The 14,510-nt window shown below is 34.8% G+C and overlaps 3 protein-coding genes across 4 annotated transcripts; 1 reads left to right on the forward strand and 2 right to left on the reverse strand.

The window, feature by feature from the left end:
• The first annotated feature begins 578 nt into the window (after positions 1–578).
• On the forward strand, positions 579–3,042 carry LOC125049063. Its single transcript, XM_047648146.1, has 3 exons — positions 579–940; positions 1,076–1,324; positions 2,593–3,042. The coding sequence occupies exons 1-3, from the start codon at positions 758–760 to the stop codon at positions 2,746–2,748; spliced, it is 588 nt and encodes a 195-aa protein (XP_047504102.1). The 5' UTR covers positions 579–757; the 3' UTR covers positions 2,749–3,042.
• On the reverse strand, positions 3,037–7,995 carry LOC125049062. The gene is made up of 5 exons (XM_047648145.1): positions 7,656–7,995; positions 6,875–7,014; positions 4,665–4,759; positions 4,341–4,470; positions 3,037–3,162 (listed from the first exon to the last, which is right to left on the reverse strand). Exons 1-5 carry the CDS (start codon positions 7,903–7,905, stop codon positions 3,067–3,069), a joined length of 711 nt encoding a protein of 236 aa, XP_047504101.1. The 5' UTR covers positions 7,906–7,995; the 3' UTR covers positions 3,037–3,066.
• A 368-nt stretch (positions 7,996–8,363) lies between these two features.
• Positions 8,364–13,401, reverse strand: LOC125049160. 2 transcript variants are annotated; one of them, XM_047648293.1, is made up of 6 exons: positions 13,288–13,401; positions 11,997–12,344; positions 10,739–11,905; positions 9,682–10,500; positions 9,294–9,586; positions 8,364–9,146 (listed from the first exon to the last, which is right to left on the reverse strand). In XM_047648293.1, exons 2-6 carry the CDS (start codon positions 12,339–12,341, stop codon positions 8,537–8,539), a joined length of 3,234 nt encoding a protein of 1,077 aa, XP_047504249.1. In that variant the 5' UTR covers positions 12,342–12,344; positions 13,288–13,401; the 3' UTR covers positions 8,364–8,536. The 2 variants fall into 2 exon arrangements, with proteins under 2 accessions (XP_047504249.1, XP_047504250.1); XM_047648294.1 differs by lacking the exon at positions 9,682–10,500 and having other exon boundaries at positions 13,288–13,400.
• Between the last annotated feature and the right edge of the window lie 1,109 nt (positions 13,402–14,510).

Raw genomic sequence — 14,510 nt, forward strand, 5'->3', positions numbered from 1 at the left:
TAACGAGCAGTGTCATCGGCATGAAGGGCTAATTCTATATAGGCGTGTATGGAATATGGATAGCGATCAGATTCTTAAGGAGTTATATATTGTTCCACAGAATCCACACCATACACATAGGTTGCAACGGAACTATCTGTATGTGTAAAACTACTCTATACTCTATAGATGAGTTTCTTAAACGTGGGCTAGAAAAAAAGAAATGAGACTTATAGCGAACTAGTCATTGTTAACCATATTATGTCAATTGGAGTTTGACAGGCGTAAACCACTATTCTCTGATTTTTAATTCCGGAGAATTCTGACAACCTTTTTGGCTGGGCACATTTTTCAATTTCAATATCAGTCTGAACATCTGAGTCTATACATACATTTTACTGTTAAAGTTAATGTATACATTTTATTAAGTGCGGTGCTCTACATTAAAAGTGGTTTAACGGCGAGTGGTAACGTTACGTTAAAAAATGATAGCTGTCAGAAATCAGAATTCTACGGAATTAAAAATCGGAGCATAAATCTGTAATATAGTTCATTCCACACTCCACTCCACAGATTACTGATTCAGTGTTTATACTTTATGGATAAAGTAGAGGATTTAATTGTTCAAGCTTCCAGGCTCCGGCCTCCAGGTTATAAAAAAAACAATGATTTAATTGTTTAGATTTTTGAGATAACTTAATAATTTTTGCAGTTGATAATTTACTTAAATACGTCCAAAAGTATTAAGATTGAATAGCTTCCAAACTTTAATATAAAAATGACAACTAAGGTTGTGAAATATGTTGGCCGCACGACCGATTTCAAAGGAAAAACATTGTGGGAAATAGTCGGAAGCTTAAAAAACTTCGGAGTAGGACGACTAATAGTCCGCCAAGTTTTTAATAGGTACCCTGAACCGAGTTTTATGAGAATTGTCAAAGTAGAAACTTGTCCTGATGAGGTAAGGGGAAATCCACTATAATATTCTAACCGAAATTCAAAGAACGAGTTCAGGTTTATCTACATAACATTGTCAATAACTTATAACCTAAACTTGATCTAACCCTAGGTAATTTTGTGACCAATTATTTTCCAGGAGAGACGAAGAGTCCGTGTATGGGTTGAAAAAACTTTTAGAGGAAGAAAATTGCCAGAGATTACAGAAATTTATCGAACATCATATAAACCTGATTATCAATTGATATCTAAAGACGAGGAGCAAGAATTATACAAGAAGCTTACTAATGAACACAATTACCCTGATGTCATCTTACCTAATGCTATTGAAATGCCACCTCTAATGAAAAAGTTTATTGTTCGAGATCATGAAAAGAAAGGTTTACAGGTATGTTCAGTTACAGGAAAAAAATGTAATCCTGAGTTCATTTGTTGGTCTCGGTTAAATGTATGCCATAACTCAAAGCTACAATGGCCTATAATTTTTGTTTGTTAAATGAAAAATTATCAATGAAATAGTGGGTGACCAGAAATGTTAGTTTGTATACCCCTCCTGAGCGTTAAGATTTACACTACTTTTTTTTAAATAATAATATAATATAATGGGGTAAACGGGTAGGAGGCTCATCTCAGGTTAAGTGATACTGACACCCATGGACACTCACATTGCCAGAAGGTATGTAGCCCCATATTCCTATTAATTTAGCTATTATCTGCATTTGTAATATTATAATATACAGTGGTGGTTGTATAATGAGAAAGGAGTATTAAGTATAGTATATAGTACTTATAGCTGTTGAAACCAAACATTACTGAAACTGTCACCCGCGCCACGCTACAACGCACATACTATAAGAACATTGTCAACAGTTCCATGTGTTTTATAATGATCGATTGCATTAAAAACTTTCTTAACAAAATAATTTAAATGCTCAGCTATTCTTCTGTATGCCCACTTATGACCTATATGTAAATTAACAATTATTTGCCTAGTTGACGCGACTTTTATTTTTGCCCATTTTGAACAAAATAAAATTCAGATTAAAATTTGAATTGCCGCCAAAATAATAGAAAAAGCCAAGAAAGAAATATTATTCTCCAATTTCGAAAAACGAGCTATGGGTGCTTTTTTTAAATATTTCTAATTAGGCATCTGGCGATTAACTGAAAGTAAAAGAGTGTTACATATGTAGGAGTTTATCCTACACATGTATTTGTATTAGGAATTTGAGAATCTAAAACAATGTTATGTTTTTGTGGATTAAAATTATTGCTTGTTAAATAATATAAATTGTTGCTTGCAAAGACATGCAACAAGTTCCCTCAGAATTTGCTCATCTCATTTAAATTTCTAACACACTCTCTTTTTCTAACTATTGATATATACATAACTAGTGTATTGATCCATGGTTGTATATTACATGTTGACATTTAAAACTTGACTCTGTAGGTAACATAAAAAAATTATAATTACAAGCCTTCTGGCAATGAAGCAGCACAAACCTGCTTTTTTACCTTCTATTTATAAAAAGGCATTTTATATTTTTTTTTAACTATACGTAAATACATATTGTTTTAGAAGTTGGATATTTGAATCCATTGACTGAATATTATTTATATTTTTCCATATAATAATGACTTGATGTATATTTTCAGACCTTAAAAGAATTTGTTATGCCACTAAGCTACAAACATAGCCCTAACAGAGTGGCAAGGATAGCAAAGGGTGATGAAAAACCTACCATCCAGTTCGGCATGGGCTTAGGAAAACCCATCAGTCCATCACTGTATAAAGGAGTTCCCTTAGAGTAGTTCATGCTTAACGATATCTAAGGGAAATGCATGCAGAAATGGATTTTATTTTGACTTATGTACTGAATGTATAGTGTAAAGCTTTATGTACAATAAGTTTTTATTTGAATGAAGATATGCTATTAAATATTAACCTGAAACACCTTGTCTAATGTGCATAAGTCCCTAATTTTTGTTTTGATCACAGACATGTTTAGTTCAAAATAAAATCCTACTTTTACATCTACATAGTTTTAGCTACTGTTTTAAATTTAGTAACCATTAATGTAGATATTTAAATAAACTGTTTTATTATCATAAATCTTTCTTTATTTATGTTTAATTATTTTTATGAAATGTTTGCAATGATGCAAACCTTTTCGCCAAAAATGGATTGGTTTCCATATCAGGAAGGTTTTGTTCAATTTTGAGTTTCTGAAAAATGAAGATAAATTAAATCAAGCCACAATGACGCTGTTCATTAAGATGATTAGTTAATCTTCTAACTTTAATAAGCATCTAGAAATCATACACTCTACGCAAACTTAAACACTTAGGGGTCTTCAAGTGTAGGGAGTATCAATTTCTTATAAACCGGCAACGTTCTTGCAAGCCCCACATTGCACGTGTCTATGGGTGGCGGTTGGAACTTAAATCAAACTATAAAAAAACAAAAATCGTATAATATTGCAAATGCGCCTTTTCTGATAGTCTCCATTCGAGTTATACCAATTTATTTGTTTCTTAATGAACCGTCTGTTTTTTTGCCCCCTGTTTCATAAAAAAGCTACGAGACGGTATCGAATGTCCTGTTGATGTCCAGTACGGCCGCCTCGGTCTAGTATTTACCCACTATTAGTTTCAAAAAGTTGTAATTTTTTTTATATAGAACAAACGGGCAGGAGGCTTACCTGATGTTAAGTGATACCGCCGCTCATGGACACTCGTTGCGTTGCCGGCCTTTTAAGAATTGGTACGCTCTTTTCTTGAAGGACCCTAAGTTGGGTTGGTTCGGAAATACTTCAGTGTGCAGCTAGTTCCACATAATGGTGGTGCACGGCAAAAACTGCTTTGAAAAACGCTTAGTTGTCGACGGGCGTCGAGGTGATACGGGTGGAATTTCGTATTCTGCCTCGACGTCCGATGATGAAACTCAGCTGCAGGTAATAATCCGAACCACTCCTCTGAATACTCTCCATCCATGCTAATTGCGGTAGAAGATGCAGAGTGACCCCACATCTCTACGCTACGCCAAAGGATCAAGCCGCTCGGAGAGGGATTGGTCGTCGACGATTCGAACCGCTCTTCGTTGAATACGGTCAAGTGGAAGGAGCTGGTACTGGGGAGCCTATCAATTTCATACTAATAAGGATTTTTATGTCTAAGGCATGTCAATTTCGTCTATGGGATGTACCTTCACCGTACGAGCGAAAATTAATTTTGAAGTACAAAGAAAATCCTTTGGTGCACAGATGTGATTCGGACGCATGACTTTAGGATTGAGAGGCGCCCGCTCAAGCCAATAGGCCAACATTGATCAGACTAGGCTAGTACTTTAACAAATAACTCCTACTATAACTAATACTCTTTACTAGGTTTAAAAGATAACTTACTCTCCAGAAATCACGCATTTCCTGTACATCGTCCTCTCTCTGTACAAAGTACTGTCGGACAGTCTTTTGTATGAGCGTAGCTGCATAATCTTCAGGCCATAACCAAGATTTGGGGTAGTATGGACGTGGCCTAGTTAACAATTTATATTTAACAACAGAATAATAAAATAAACATATATGAATTTATAAAAAATATATATTTAGGTCCGTTTTTTCATGTTTTACCTGCTTTTACTTAATATTGTTTGTAGAAGAGAGTCTTTCGACTTTGCTAAATATATACAAATTATACATATACACAATTCTATAAAAATATGTAAGTACTTCTCTTGAAGCTGTTTTCGAACCCATGGCATGTTGAATAGATGAGATTTTGTCGACATACGATCAGGATATCTTGGGTTATTATTCCACAGAAACTAAAACATTTAATGTTAATTGAATTATAAAAACATGCCTTCTACTATATTGAATTTTTTTCTATACTAAAGCTTACATAAACATTTATAAATAATAATAATAGCTGCGATCAATAATTTCTTATCTCATATAATATATGTACCCTGTTTGTCAATATGCTTATTAGGATTTGGTATAAACTTTATATAGTTATTGACTCGGTAAAAGAACATGGGTTGGATCCGACTTATTAGAGCGCCATCTAGCGACTGTAGTTAAAGTTACAATCATTATCATAAATACAAGACAGCAGCTTAGTAAATATGTATGTGATAAATTGCTTATTATTTTGTGTAGATATCTTGTTTTATACTGGTGATGTGATTAGCCTTCTGTATAAACCGTTAACCGGGAATTAAATACACATCGTGATGGTAGGGGAGCCCACGATGCTAAATGGGGATTTACTCGAGCGTCGTAGAGACCTATTGGGATGCAAAGCTTAGATAATAAGAAGAAAAAAATGTTATATGATATATATCTTTTCATCGGTGGGGGAAGCGGCTATAGATTGTTAAATATGTATGTAAAAAAAAACTGTTGCATGGACATCCTCGAGCGCGTCAGATATTTATAGCATCAATGCCCTACGTATTTTTAATAATGTACGTATGTTAATCTGATCGTTTGCATGATGCGGGTGGTTGTATTTAAGGGTTGAAAATGAAAAAAAAAAAAAAATTATCGAGCGCGTCAGATTTTCTAAGGGAGTGTTAAGTGCACCAAAAAAAAGCTCTCATTCACTAATCTGACGATTTCGATGGGACGCAAACCCACGGCCATTTTCATAATTTGCAAAAAAAAAATCGCAATTTTGAAATACTCAAGCGCGTCAGATTAAGATATATGTGGTTCACCTTTATGTTCTAAACGTACTGTCTCATAATCTGACGGTTATCTAGAGGGATTCGTCTGATCTGACAATTTTTTTTTAGAAAAACGGTTCACCTAAAGGGCCATCCCTGAAACTTCCCGCTAATTCCATTCCTGGGCGCTTAAAATTGATATTTTGAGCTCGCTGAGTTCAAAGAAATAATATTTCTATACATTTGAGCTCTCCCAGCTCGAAAGTCTGATAGAAGTTTCATAGAACACTATTTTTGGATCAAGCAATTTTCACGCAGTTGCCGGCATTCGACGCAGTTTTATCATCCCCATAAGTAATTTTGCAATTTTAATTGATCGAACCACAAATTTCGGAGTAATCCCGAAAAAACACTTTTTCGGGTTTCTTTCGTTCACGATATCTCTCGAACTAATCAACCACTTTTAACCAGCTTGGTGGCGATCGACGTGATTTTTCAAGCTCAAAGGCGGATTAGTTTTTGAAGTTGATCAATAAAGAAACCACTTAAAAAAAAAATATTTCTTATTATTTTAAGATTTTTTTTAAATTTCTCAAAATCTATCGGTCCGAATCGGTTCAAATTCACAGGAAATGTAATTTTGAGGGAAATATTTAGAACGCCGTTTAGTAGATTCCGATCGGTTTAAGGAAATGTAGGCATCACGCAGCTGCACGCATTTAACTTTATCGACGAATTTTTGTTATTTCGGCTTGCGGAAATCGTCAAATTATATATTTTTCATTATTCTTGAATTATTTCCTCCAAAATAAAAAAAAAATTAGCTACGCTCGAGAATGTCGAGATGACGTTTTTTTTTTACAACTTTGTTGCCCTCCCCTTTTTTTCCGTCACTCTCAAATTGTCAGATTAGTGGAATAATATACACTTTTTAGGATGTAATTAACTCACCCTACCTTAATCTGACGCGCTCGGGAATTTCTGATGGTCAATTTTTTTTTACTAATCTGATCCTGTTTCCTTCACGGGCGGCCATAGATATGGGCCTCATATTTTGTGGAGGTACTTAACCGGGTACAAGGTATCCCCCTATATATTATTCTGCCGCGCTTTAGTACCTAAATCCCGAAATCCCCTCTTGGGCTCCCCTACCATGATTATGCGCCATCGCCGTAAATTTAGCCGCACATGCGCTTTAAATTAATCTCTCTAATTAATTAAGAGACTACTGATTACAATTTTAAATACATATTTCTGAATCAAACTCACCTGAGCAATATTGTCAATGCCATTGAAAAAACATTTTTGTATTTTTAGCGCTTCCCATATTTTAGCTTTATTAAGTGTTTCCTCCAGTGCTGGTATTAAATACACAAATACTTGGTCTCTTATGTAATCTGTTTCGGTCCCTGAGATATATCAAATTATGATTAATATAATCTCTAATAGGCAATATGCTAAGGTCTCACCTATGTTTATTTTTCCCTTTTGGTAGTTCTCAAGAGTGAATGCTGACTCTGGATACATCTTTAAATTTCCCACGACTCAATAGGTATTATAATTTACAATTTAAGATGTAGAGGGTGTCATTTAAGGGAAATAAATTTTATGATGATTTATTTAAAATACTGTACTTATTTTGACTCCAATGAGATTACGATTCCAATGAGAAAAAAATAATAATATCAAAATAAGTAGAAAAGGTGCCTCACGGATCATATGAGCACCGGCAAAATATTCAAGCAGGCAATATAAAATAGAAGTATATCAGTAGTAGCAGTAGATTTTCAGTTTGTATGGACAGGAAATCTACAGAAGGTTGTTAGAAAGAACTAGATGTATACTCCGCAAAACGTCAACAGAGAAAGCTGTTTTTAATATAATCAGAAAAAGGATGCTTATAGAAGTCCATGAAATGGCGAGCTAACCAAGGGCTTTTGTAATTGGGAAGCTTTCATAGGAAAACCGACAGAACGTACTTGCTGGTGCAGAGACTGACGTCCGTAAACATCTAAGTTAATCATTAATAAAACGGTAGTAAAAAGCTTACTAAGAAAGGGCTGTTTTATTATTGGCTCTTTTTTGCTTTCTCGGCTATCTTCTATTTCTTGCAACTCCTTCTCTCTCTGTTTAACTATAAGATTCCAATTTGCTTTATTGACCCTCTTTATAAGTACGGGAAACTCAATTTCAGAGCATGGTAAGGAATCGGGTAGCGTAAAAGTAGCAGCATTGTCGCTCGCCTCACTAATAGGTCCTTTATCTTTAGTTTTCTTGCGATCTGTGGTTTTACCCGCCATTATTAAAAATGTGTTATGATCGCTAAAAATATAAGCTATGTACCTTAAAATTCGAATAAACGAAACTTTGATTTCTATGTTTTTGAATTATACTTCAATATGTATTGATAGATGTCAAGATGTTTTTTTGAATTTAATAATTAGTTATGTGCTATGTTTAAATTAAATAGGGGTATTTGTGTTTAAACTGTTTTGTAAAATTTTAGATATTTTACCCCAGTCCCCAGCAGACAATGAATACTTCGTGCGGACCTATTCATATTAGTTGTGAAAAACGCCATCTAAGATTTATTTTACGTACTATTGTTTTCTTTGAATTCACGAAAGAAGTGAGTTTTCGATCTTGCCGAAAGACTAATAGATGTAGCGTTGTAAAATAGGTCCGTTGATTGTAGTTGACATTATATAAAATTCCCAAAATCGTACGTTTTTAAGTAAACAAAAAAAAACAAACTAAATAATGAAAAAGATTTTTAATATAAAATTAACTGCACAAGCATTTACTTACATCTCTGGACATTACCGTCCAAAGAAACATAATAAATTAGGTTTTAAATTACAATAAATTACATGGTACTTATCATAATGCTTTGACAATATTTAGGCCCGACGGAGAAAGTTGGGTCAGTACTTAATAGGGTGAATATTTCCCTGTGATTTGTGAGATCCAATCTAAATAATGAGCAACTTTAACATAAACGCCAGGTACGCCGGGTTGTCCGCAACCAATGCCCCAAGACACTACACCAACCAGTTGCCAAGTGCCTCCACGTTCACAGACTAAAGGACCGCCACCATCGCCCTTGCATGCATCTTTTCCCTCCTCGCCTCCAGCGCAAACAAATCCTGGATTCAACTCGTAGTTATATCCTAATCTTGTCTGTCTCAGCTGCTGTTGGCAAACTCCATGAGGTAGTATCGGCACATCGACTTCCTTAAGGATGTTTTGGTACTTTCCATTTGATCCAAAGGCATCTTTACCCCATCCAGTTGTCCAGCACCTTTGTCCGGAGAAGTCAGTATATTTGTCAGGTAAACAAGCTGGGCTGATGTGTGGATATTTAGTCCATTCAACAGGATGGTCCAGTTTTAAGACAGCCAAGTCGTTATCTAAAGTTCCAGCGTAATATTGAGGGTGCACGTGGACAGATATAACATCTCGTTCAATATACGGGTAGAATTCTACGTCATGGTTCACATCCCATTCTCCAAGACGCACGCGAAGGTCAAATCCTTTGTGCCTGAAAACAAAAGAAGATATGTTTATTATTCATTTCATTACAATCACAACATTCGTCTTCCGTGATTTGTTATATATTATTGAATAATTAAATATTACGTACAAATGGTAGATACATAATATATTATATAACATAAAATAAACTTACGATTTTATACAATGGGCGGCAGTCATGATGTGAAGTCCATCGATCAAGGTACCACCACAGACATATACAGATTCTTTGGGGTCCTTTTTGAGAATAGCTGCTTGCCATGGATATTCGCCAAATTCACTGTCTCCGTCTACGTATGCTGGTGTCTTGATTCTTCCATTGATCCCTTGCGAGTGTCGAAGGCCACATTGACCACGGTTTGAAGCTTGGGGACGATGCGGTCTTCTACAACAAACTTGGTTGGAACCGCATTGTTGAATTTGATTGTGACCGAAGTATCCTTGTCGCTGCAATAAAAAAACAGATTAATATATAATTGTTTATATTCATATAATGTTATAAAACAATTCTACTATGTTATAATCATATATGGAGGTTTTACCTCTTCTATAATTTCAGTCATATTTTCACTGTTTATGGCTCTCTTCTTTCGACTCTCGGGAAAACGAATCGTTTGTTCTCCCCGGTTTGCCCCGTTAGGGTGGGATGAAGGTATTTTAATGGACCGGGAGTATGCGAAACGGCCAGCATAATTATTATTATTATCGTCGTTTATAAACTGAGTACCATTAGAAGACCTTTCAAAGCCGTAATTGGCATGATTATAGTCACTTTCGTCGTGGTTGATATTGTCATCATCATAATAATCCTCATTACCGGAAGGAATTCCCGGTGCATTGTATGGGTGAACGCGATAGTGATTGGGATAATGGCCGACATGAGGTGAGTATAAAGGAGGTTTAGCATAATGAGAATCATACTGAGGAACAAAGTTATATGGGGGATGAGGATAAGGTTGAGGATGGTGATTAAAATTATTATAGGGATTATTATAATGATGATAATGTTCGTGCTTGTTTAAAAGGTAATGTTTCTTCTCATGAAACAGATGTCCAAGCTTATTAACCACATGTTCATTCGGTGTAACATGCAAATTGACAAATGGCTTCACAATCTTTTCGCCATAATCATTTTTTGTTACTTGTACAGCTAATAACGGATTAACTGAAAGTAAGCCTAAGTTTATTCCACCGCCATTTAGTGCCGGTCCATAGGGATTTTGGATAGGGTTTGCATTGAAAGGGTTGACAGGGTAACTGTGGGAAGGCTGGGGCAACCCAAACGAGACACCAAACGTGGGCTGCACTTGTTTGTTGTTATTACCACCATTGCCGCCATAGCCAGCGAGTCCAAGGAGGCGCTGTAGTAACAATTCAGTACTCCAATAAAAGTTTTCTTTTTTTAAGAATATTGTTAATTTCTAGTAAATGAGTTAATTTATTTCTTGATTAATTTGACAATGAGTTTTGGTTTATTAATTACGGAATGGTTACCCCAGTCTTCGCTTTCATTGTTTTATAAGGATATGAGGCTAAGGTAATTTGAATGGGAGAAAAGCATGGCTGAAATTAACTTTAAAATAAAGTAAATAAACTTACCGGTTCAATTTCCTTAGCTGGTTCTTCGGCTTTATCAGATTTAGCTTCGCGTTTTTGAATATTCTTTACTTCGGTGCCGTTTTGTTCTGAGTTTTCCAATTCAGTTGTACTGTTAGAAATATCACTTTGATCTTCGGTCAAAGCCAAAATCTCACTGCCTTTGTTACGTGGATCAATTGGAAGGTACAGGTCATCTCTACGCCCGATCACTTCTTGACTTGGGCACTGATCGTAGTTAACACATACGCATTCGAAACCTTGAGCTTTACCGGTTTGATAGTTCTCTTGATATAAATTGTTTTGTCCTAGCCCTTGGGAGTAACCATTGTTACCTGAACCTACGTGCAACTCCTTTTTATAAAACTCTGAATTTTGAGAGCCATAGGATCCTAACGAGTTTACGTACTTTTGATCATCGAACGCATTGTTCTGGAATGGATTGGGCAGATTCTGTGCCTGAATATTTCCGTTTTCCCTGTTATAGTTATTGTGTCCAAATTGGGAGCCATAAATAGTATCACTTTCATATACTGGTTTGACTTGATTAAATCCTCCTGTCATTGGTTTAAAACCACCAGCGTTTAAGGTACTAAAATCTGATCCAGAGGCTGTTATGATGCCTGAATTTTCTTGATTATGAATTTGGGAAGCTAAATGACCGACTGACCCTACTGGAATTGCTACTGGTTTAATAATAACTTTTGGATCTTTTGCTGCATCTTCGTGCACGTAGTGATGGTGTATGTGCTGTTGGACAACAGACTCAGGCTTCAAATTAGTTTGCTGAGAGGATGGCTTATTGTATAGGGGTTTAGGGCTTTCGTATGAGTATGGGCCGTCATTTCCAAAGGTTGGTTGTTTAGTAACGTAGTTAAATTCGTTTCCGTACGTGCCACTATTCTGAGAAAATTGGAAAGCATTGCTGGCTGTTCCATATTTATCAGCAAAGCCAGGTCGGTTATTACCATATGTCGGCCTTTTGGATGGGTATCGCTGTGGTCGTGGAGGGTATGGCATAGGTTTTGGAGGCCCATAAGCCCTTGGTGGACCACGAATGGCGATAGAGGCAACGGGTTTTCCAATCGGTTTTATATCGACAGGTTGAGCATAAATGAGTTCATCTGGCGAAACGTAAGTTCGTTTTTCTTGTGTATCTTCATCTTCGCACTGTAATAATAAAAACGTTTATTAAATTCTGTTATGCATTGAATGAATGAATTATTTTAATTAGATTTGATTATTTGCATGTAAAACTTACTTGTATAAGGCCTAGCGTACAAAGTCTTCCTTTAATTAAATTTCTTGCTTCAGTGTCATCACCTGCGTCTAAAGCTTCTTTAATAGTAGGGTCACTATACACGTCATCAAATCCACTTAGACTTCTTCCCTGTTTGTTGCTAACCAATTCATCAACAATACCATCAAGAACAGTTCCATCGCCATTTTTGTCTTCCGCCTCGCTGATCTCTTCACCCTGTAAGAGTTCTGTTGATTTGGGCTTCGAATCTACATCTTTGTTTGCATCGTCATTATTCCAAGACCATTCAGCGGATGTACTTGCTATCGTAACTAAAAGTACGCCACATATAGTAAACCACCGCATTATCTGTAATAAAAACGTGAGAGCTTAATTTAAATATTATCTATACATATGAAGTAAATACGATGACGAAACTAGTAGGTAGAGGATCACTTTTACTTTTGCGGACAAAGATTACATAAGCTTCCATAACGTCAATGCTCCGTTACGACTGTGTGCGGCGATGCGAAAGCACACTCTCATGTTCTCTTTTAATTCAAATTTTTAAATTCTTCATACACAAAAATAATCTTGCATTTAATTTATAACGAACTTCTTTTAAATGAACATAAAACAAACGACAACAGAAAACAAAAGACTTCTAGAGTTTTATTTGTTAGATTCGAGTTTACTTCAATATAAATAACTTCAATTACAGTTTTATTAGAACCTCTATGTCGATATAATTAGGTCATGACTTGTTTATGTTATGAAAGAAAGCATTAATGGTGTCAATGTCAACAAAAAACCGGTAGAACTTCATCAGTAAGAGTAGCACGTCCGAAATATGCGTCATGAACTCTCGTAACATTCTGATGTAATATCAAACTAGAGTCTGTTTATGTAATTCATTGCATTATACAATTCGGCACTTTTATATTTGTAAATATTGTCGAATAAAGTAATTAAACAGTAAAAGTGCGAATTCAATGGAAAACGAGTGTGGATGGGAACAACTTTCGAAGGAGAAGAATAAGATATTTTAAATGTTAGATCTTGATATGTTGTATCCTGTTATTGTTCGTGGTCTGTTTAAAAGTGAAAGCGCTAATTGTTTAACGCGTTGTACTTTTTAACAAGTTCTTGTAAATAAAATAAAATATTTTTAAAAGATATTTGAAACTGTCATTTGTTCTAAATAAGTTATTGTAAGATTGTTAAAAATATAGAAAATGTTAAATTGGGTTAATGTAAAGCACTTTGATCCATATAAAATTAAAACTATTGATACACACGCACTGAAACTTACATATTATTTTGTTACACTTTATAACACTTATAAATATTTACTGTGTTTTCACAACTTCACTGATGCTTAGCTTGCGTTCGAATGACGGTTTCATCTACCACCACAACGCTTTATAGTTCTACCAACGCAAAGATGCATGCGCTCCGATTTTGTAAGATGATCGACGCAGGCTTGTACCACTAAATAAAACTGACGTCTAAATATGACTGCATTTTTGTAAAAAGCGATTTTAAAGCGACACTTCAAAACACCAAATCGCGACTTCAAAGATCTTGGTACAGAGTATGACGTAGATACCGTTGATCAACCCTTGATTTAATTCATGAATTCTGACTAGACGTTAGGCAATAGGGATATCCACAAAGGTCAGACGGATCTCGGAAATTTTAAGTAGGTTTTTATATTTCAACCAACCTTAACACTCATTTTTTTAATATTATTATGTTGTAAATTATGCACCTCAAAAATTTTTCATTAAAATTTGTAGTAAGGTACGAAGAAAAAATACAAAAATCGCCTCTATATACAAGTTCATATTGCAGTTTACTAAATATCTCTCTTACTTTCGCCTTTCCATCAACTGCTAAACTTATATTTTATGAATATGTGTATAATAACTGTTCACGTCACACTTGTCGATATATTTGGTTTATAAAATTACTTTCATCAAATAAAACAAAACCAAATTTAAAATATAATCAGAGGTGTCTAAAATTCCTAATTATTAGGTTAACTTAAATTATTGTAAAAATACGACAGAACGAATCAAGTTTTAACTTTTTTTATATAAAACCGATTTTATTTTTATATTAGTTTTTCTGTATAGTCTTAACGAATGTTTTTTTAGTAACAAAAACTTAATACATGCTGATTATTGTGGCCTATGCTGTAATGTTACCTAACACCGCGTGTATTATGTCCTACCTTAATAGGTTATAATTGTATTAACCTACTTTCTCCTGACACATCTAAATAGAATAAGGATTATGAATTTATGATAACGTATTAACATAAATACAAAAGTTACCATTACAAAACCGAAGCTCTATTTTCCATAAATTTTTGTTGTGTTTAATGTATAGAGATATATTTTTTTTAGAAAAAGTCCAAAGTTCTAAGTCGTACTTGTAGTAGTAATTAACAAAAGGTTTTATTCTAGATTTTTGCATTATTATTAAAAAGCTATAAAAATCTTAATTTTTCTCTAGTTGTTAATAATGAGA

The sequence above is a fragment of the Pieris napi genome, chromosome 4, assembly GCF_905475465.1.
Source record: "Pieris napi chromosome 4, ilPieNapi1.2, whole genome shotgun sequence".
In the NCBI taxonomy this organism is placed as follows: Eukaryota; Metazoa; Arthropoda; class Insecta; order Lepidoptera; family Pieridae; genus Pieris; species Pieris napi.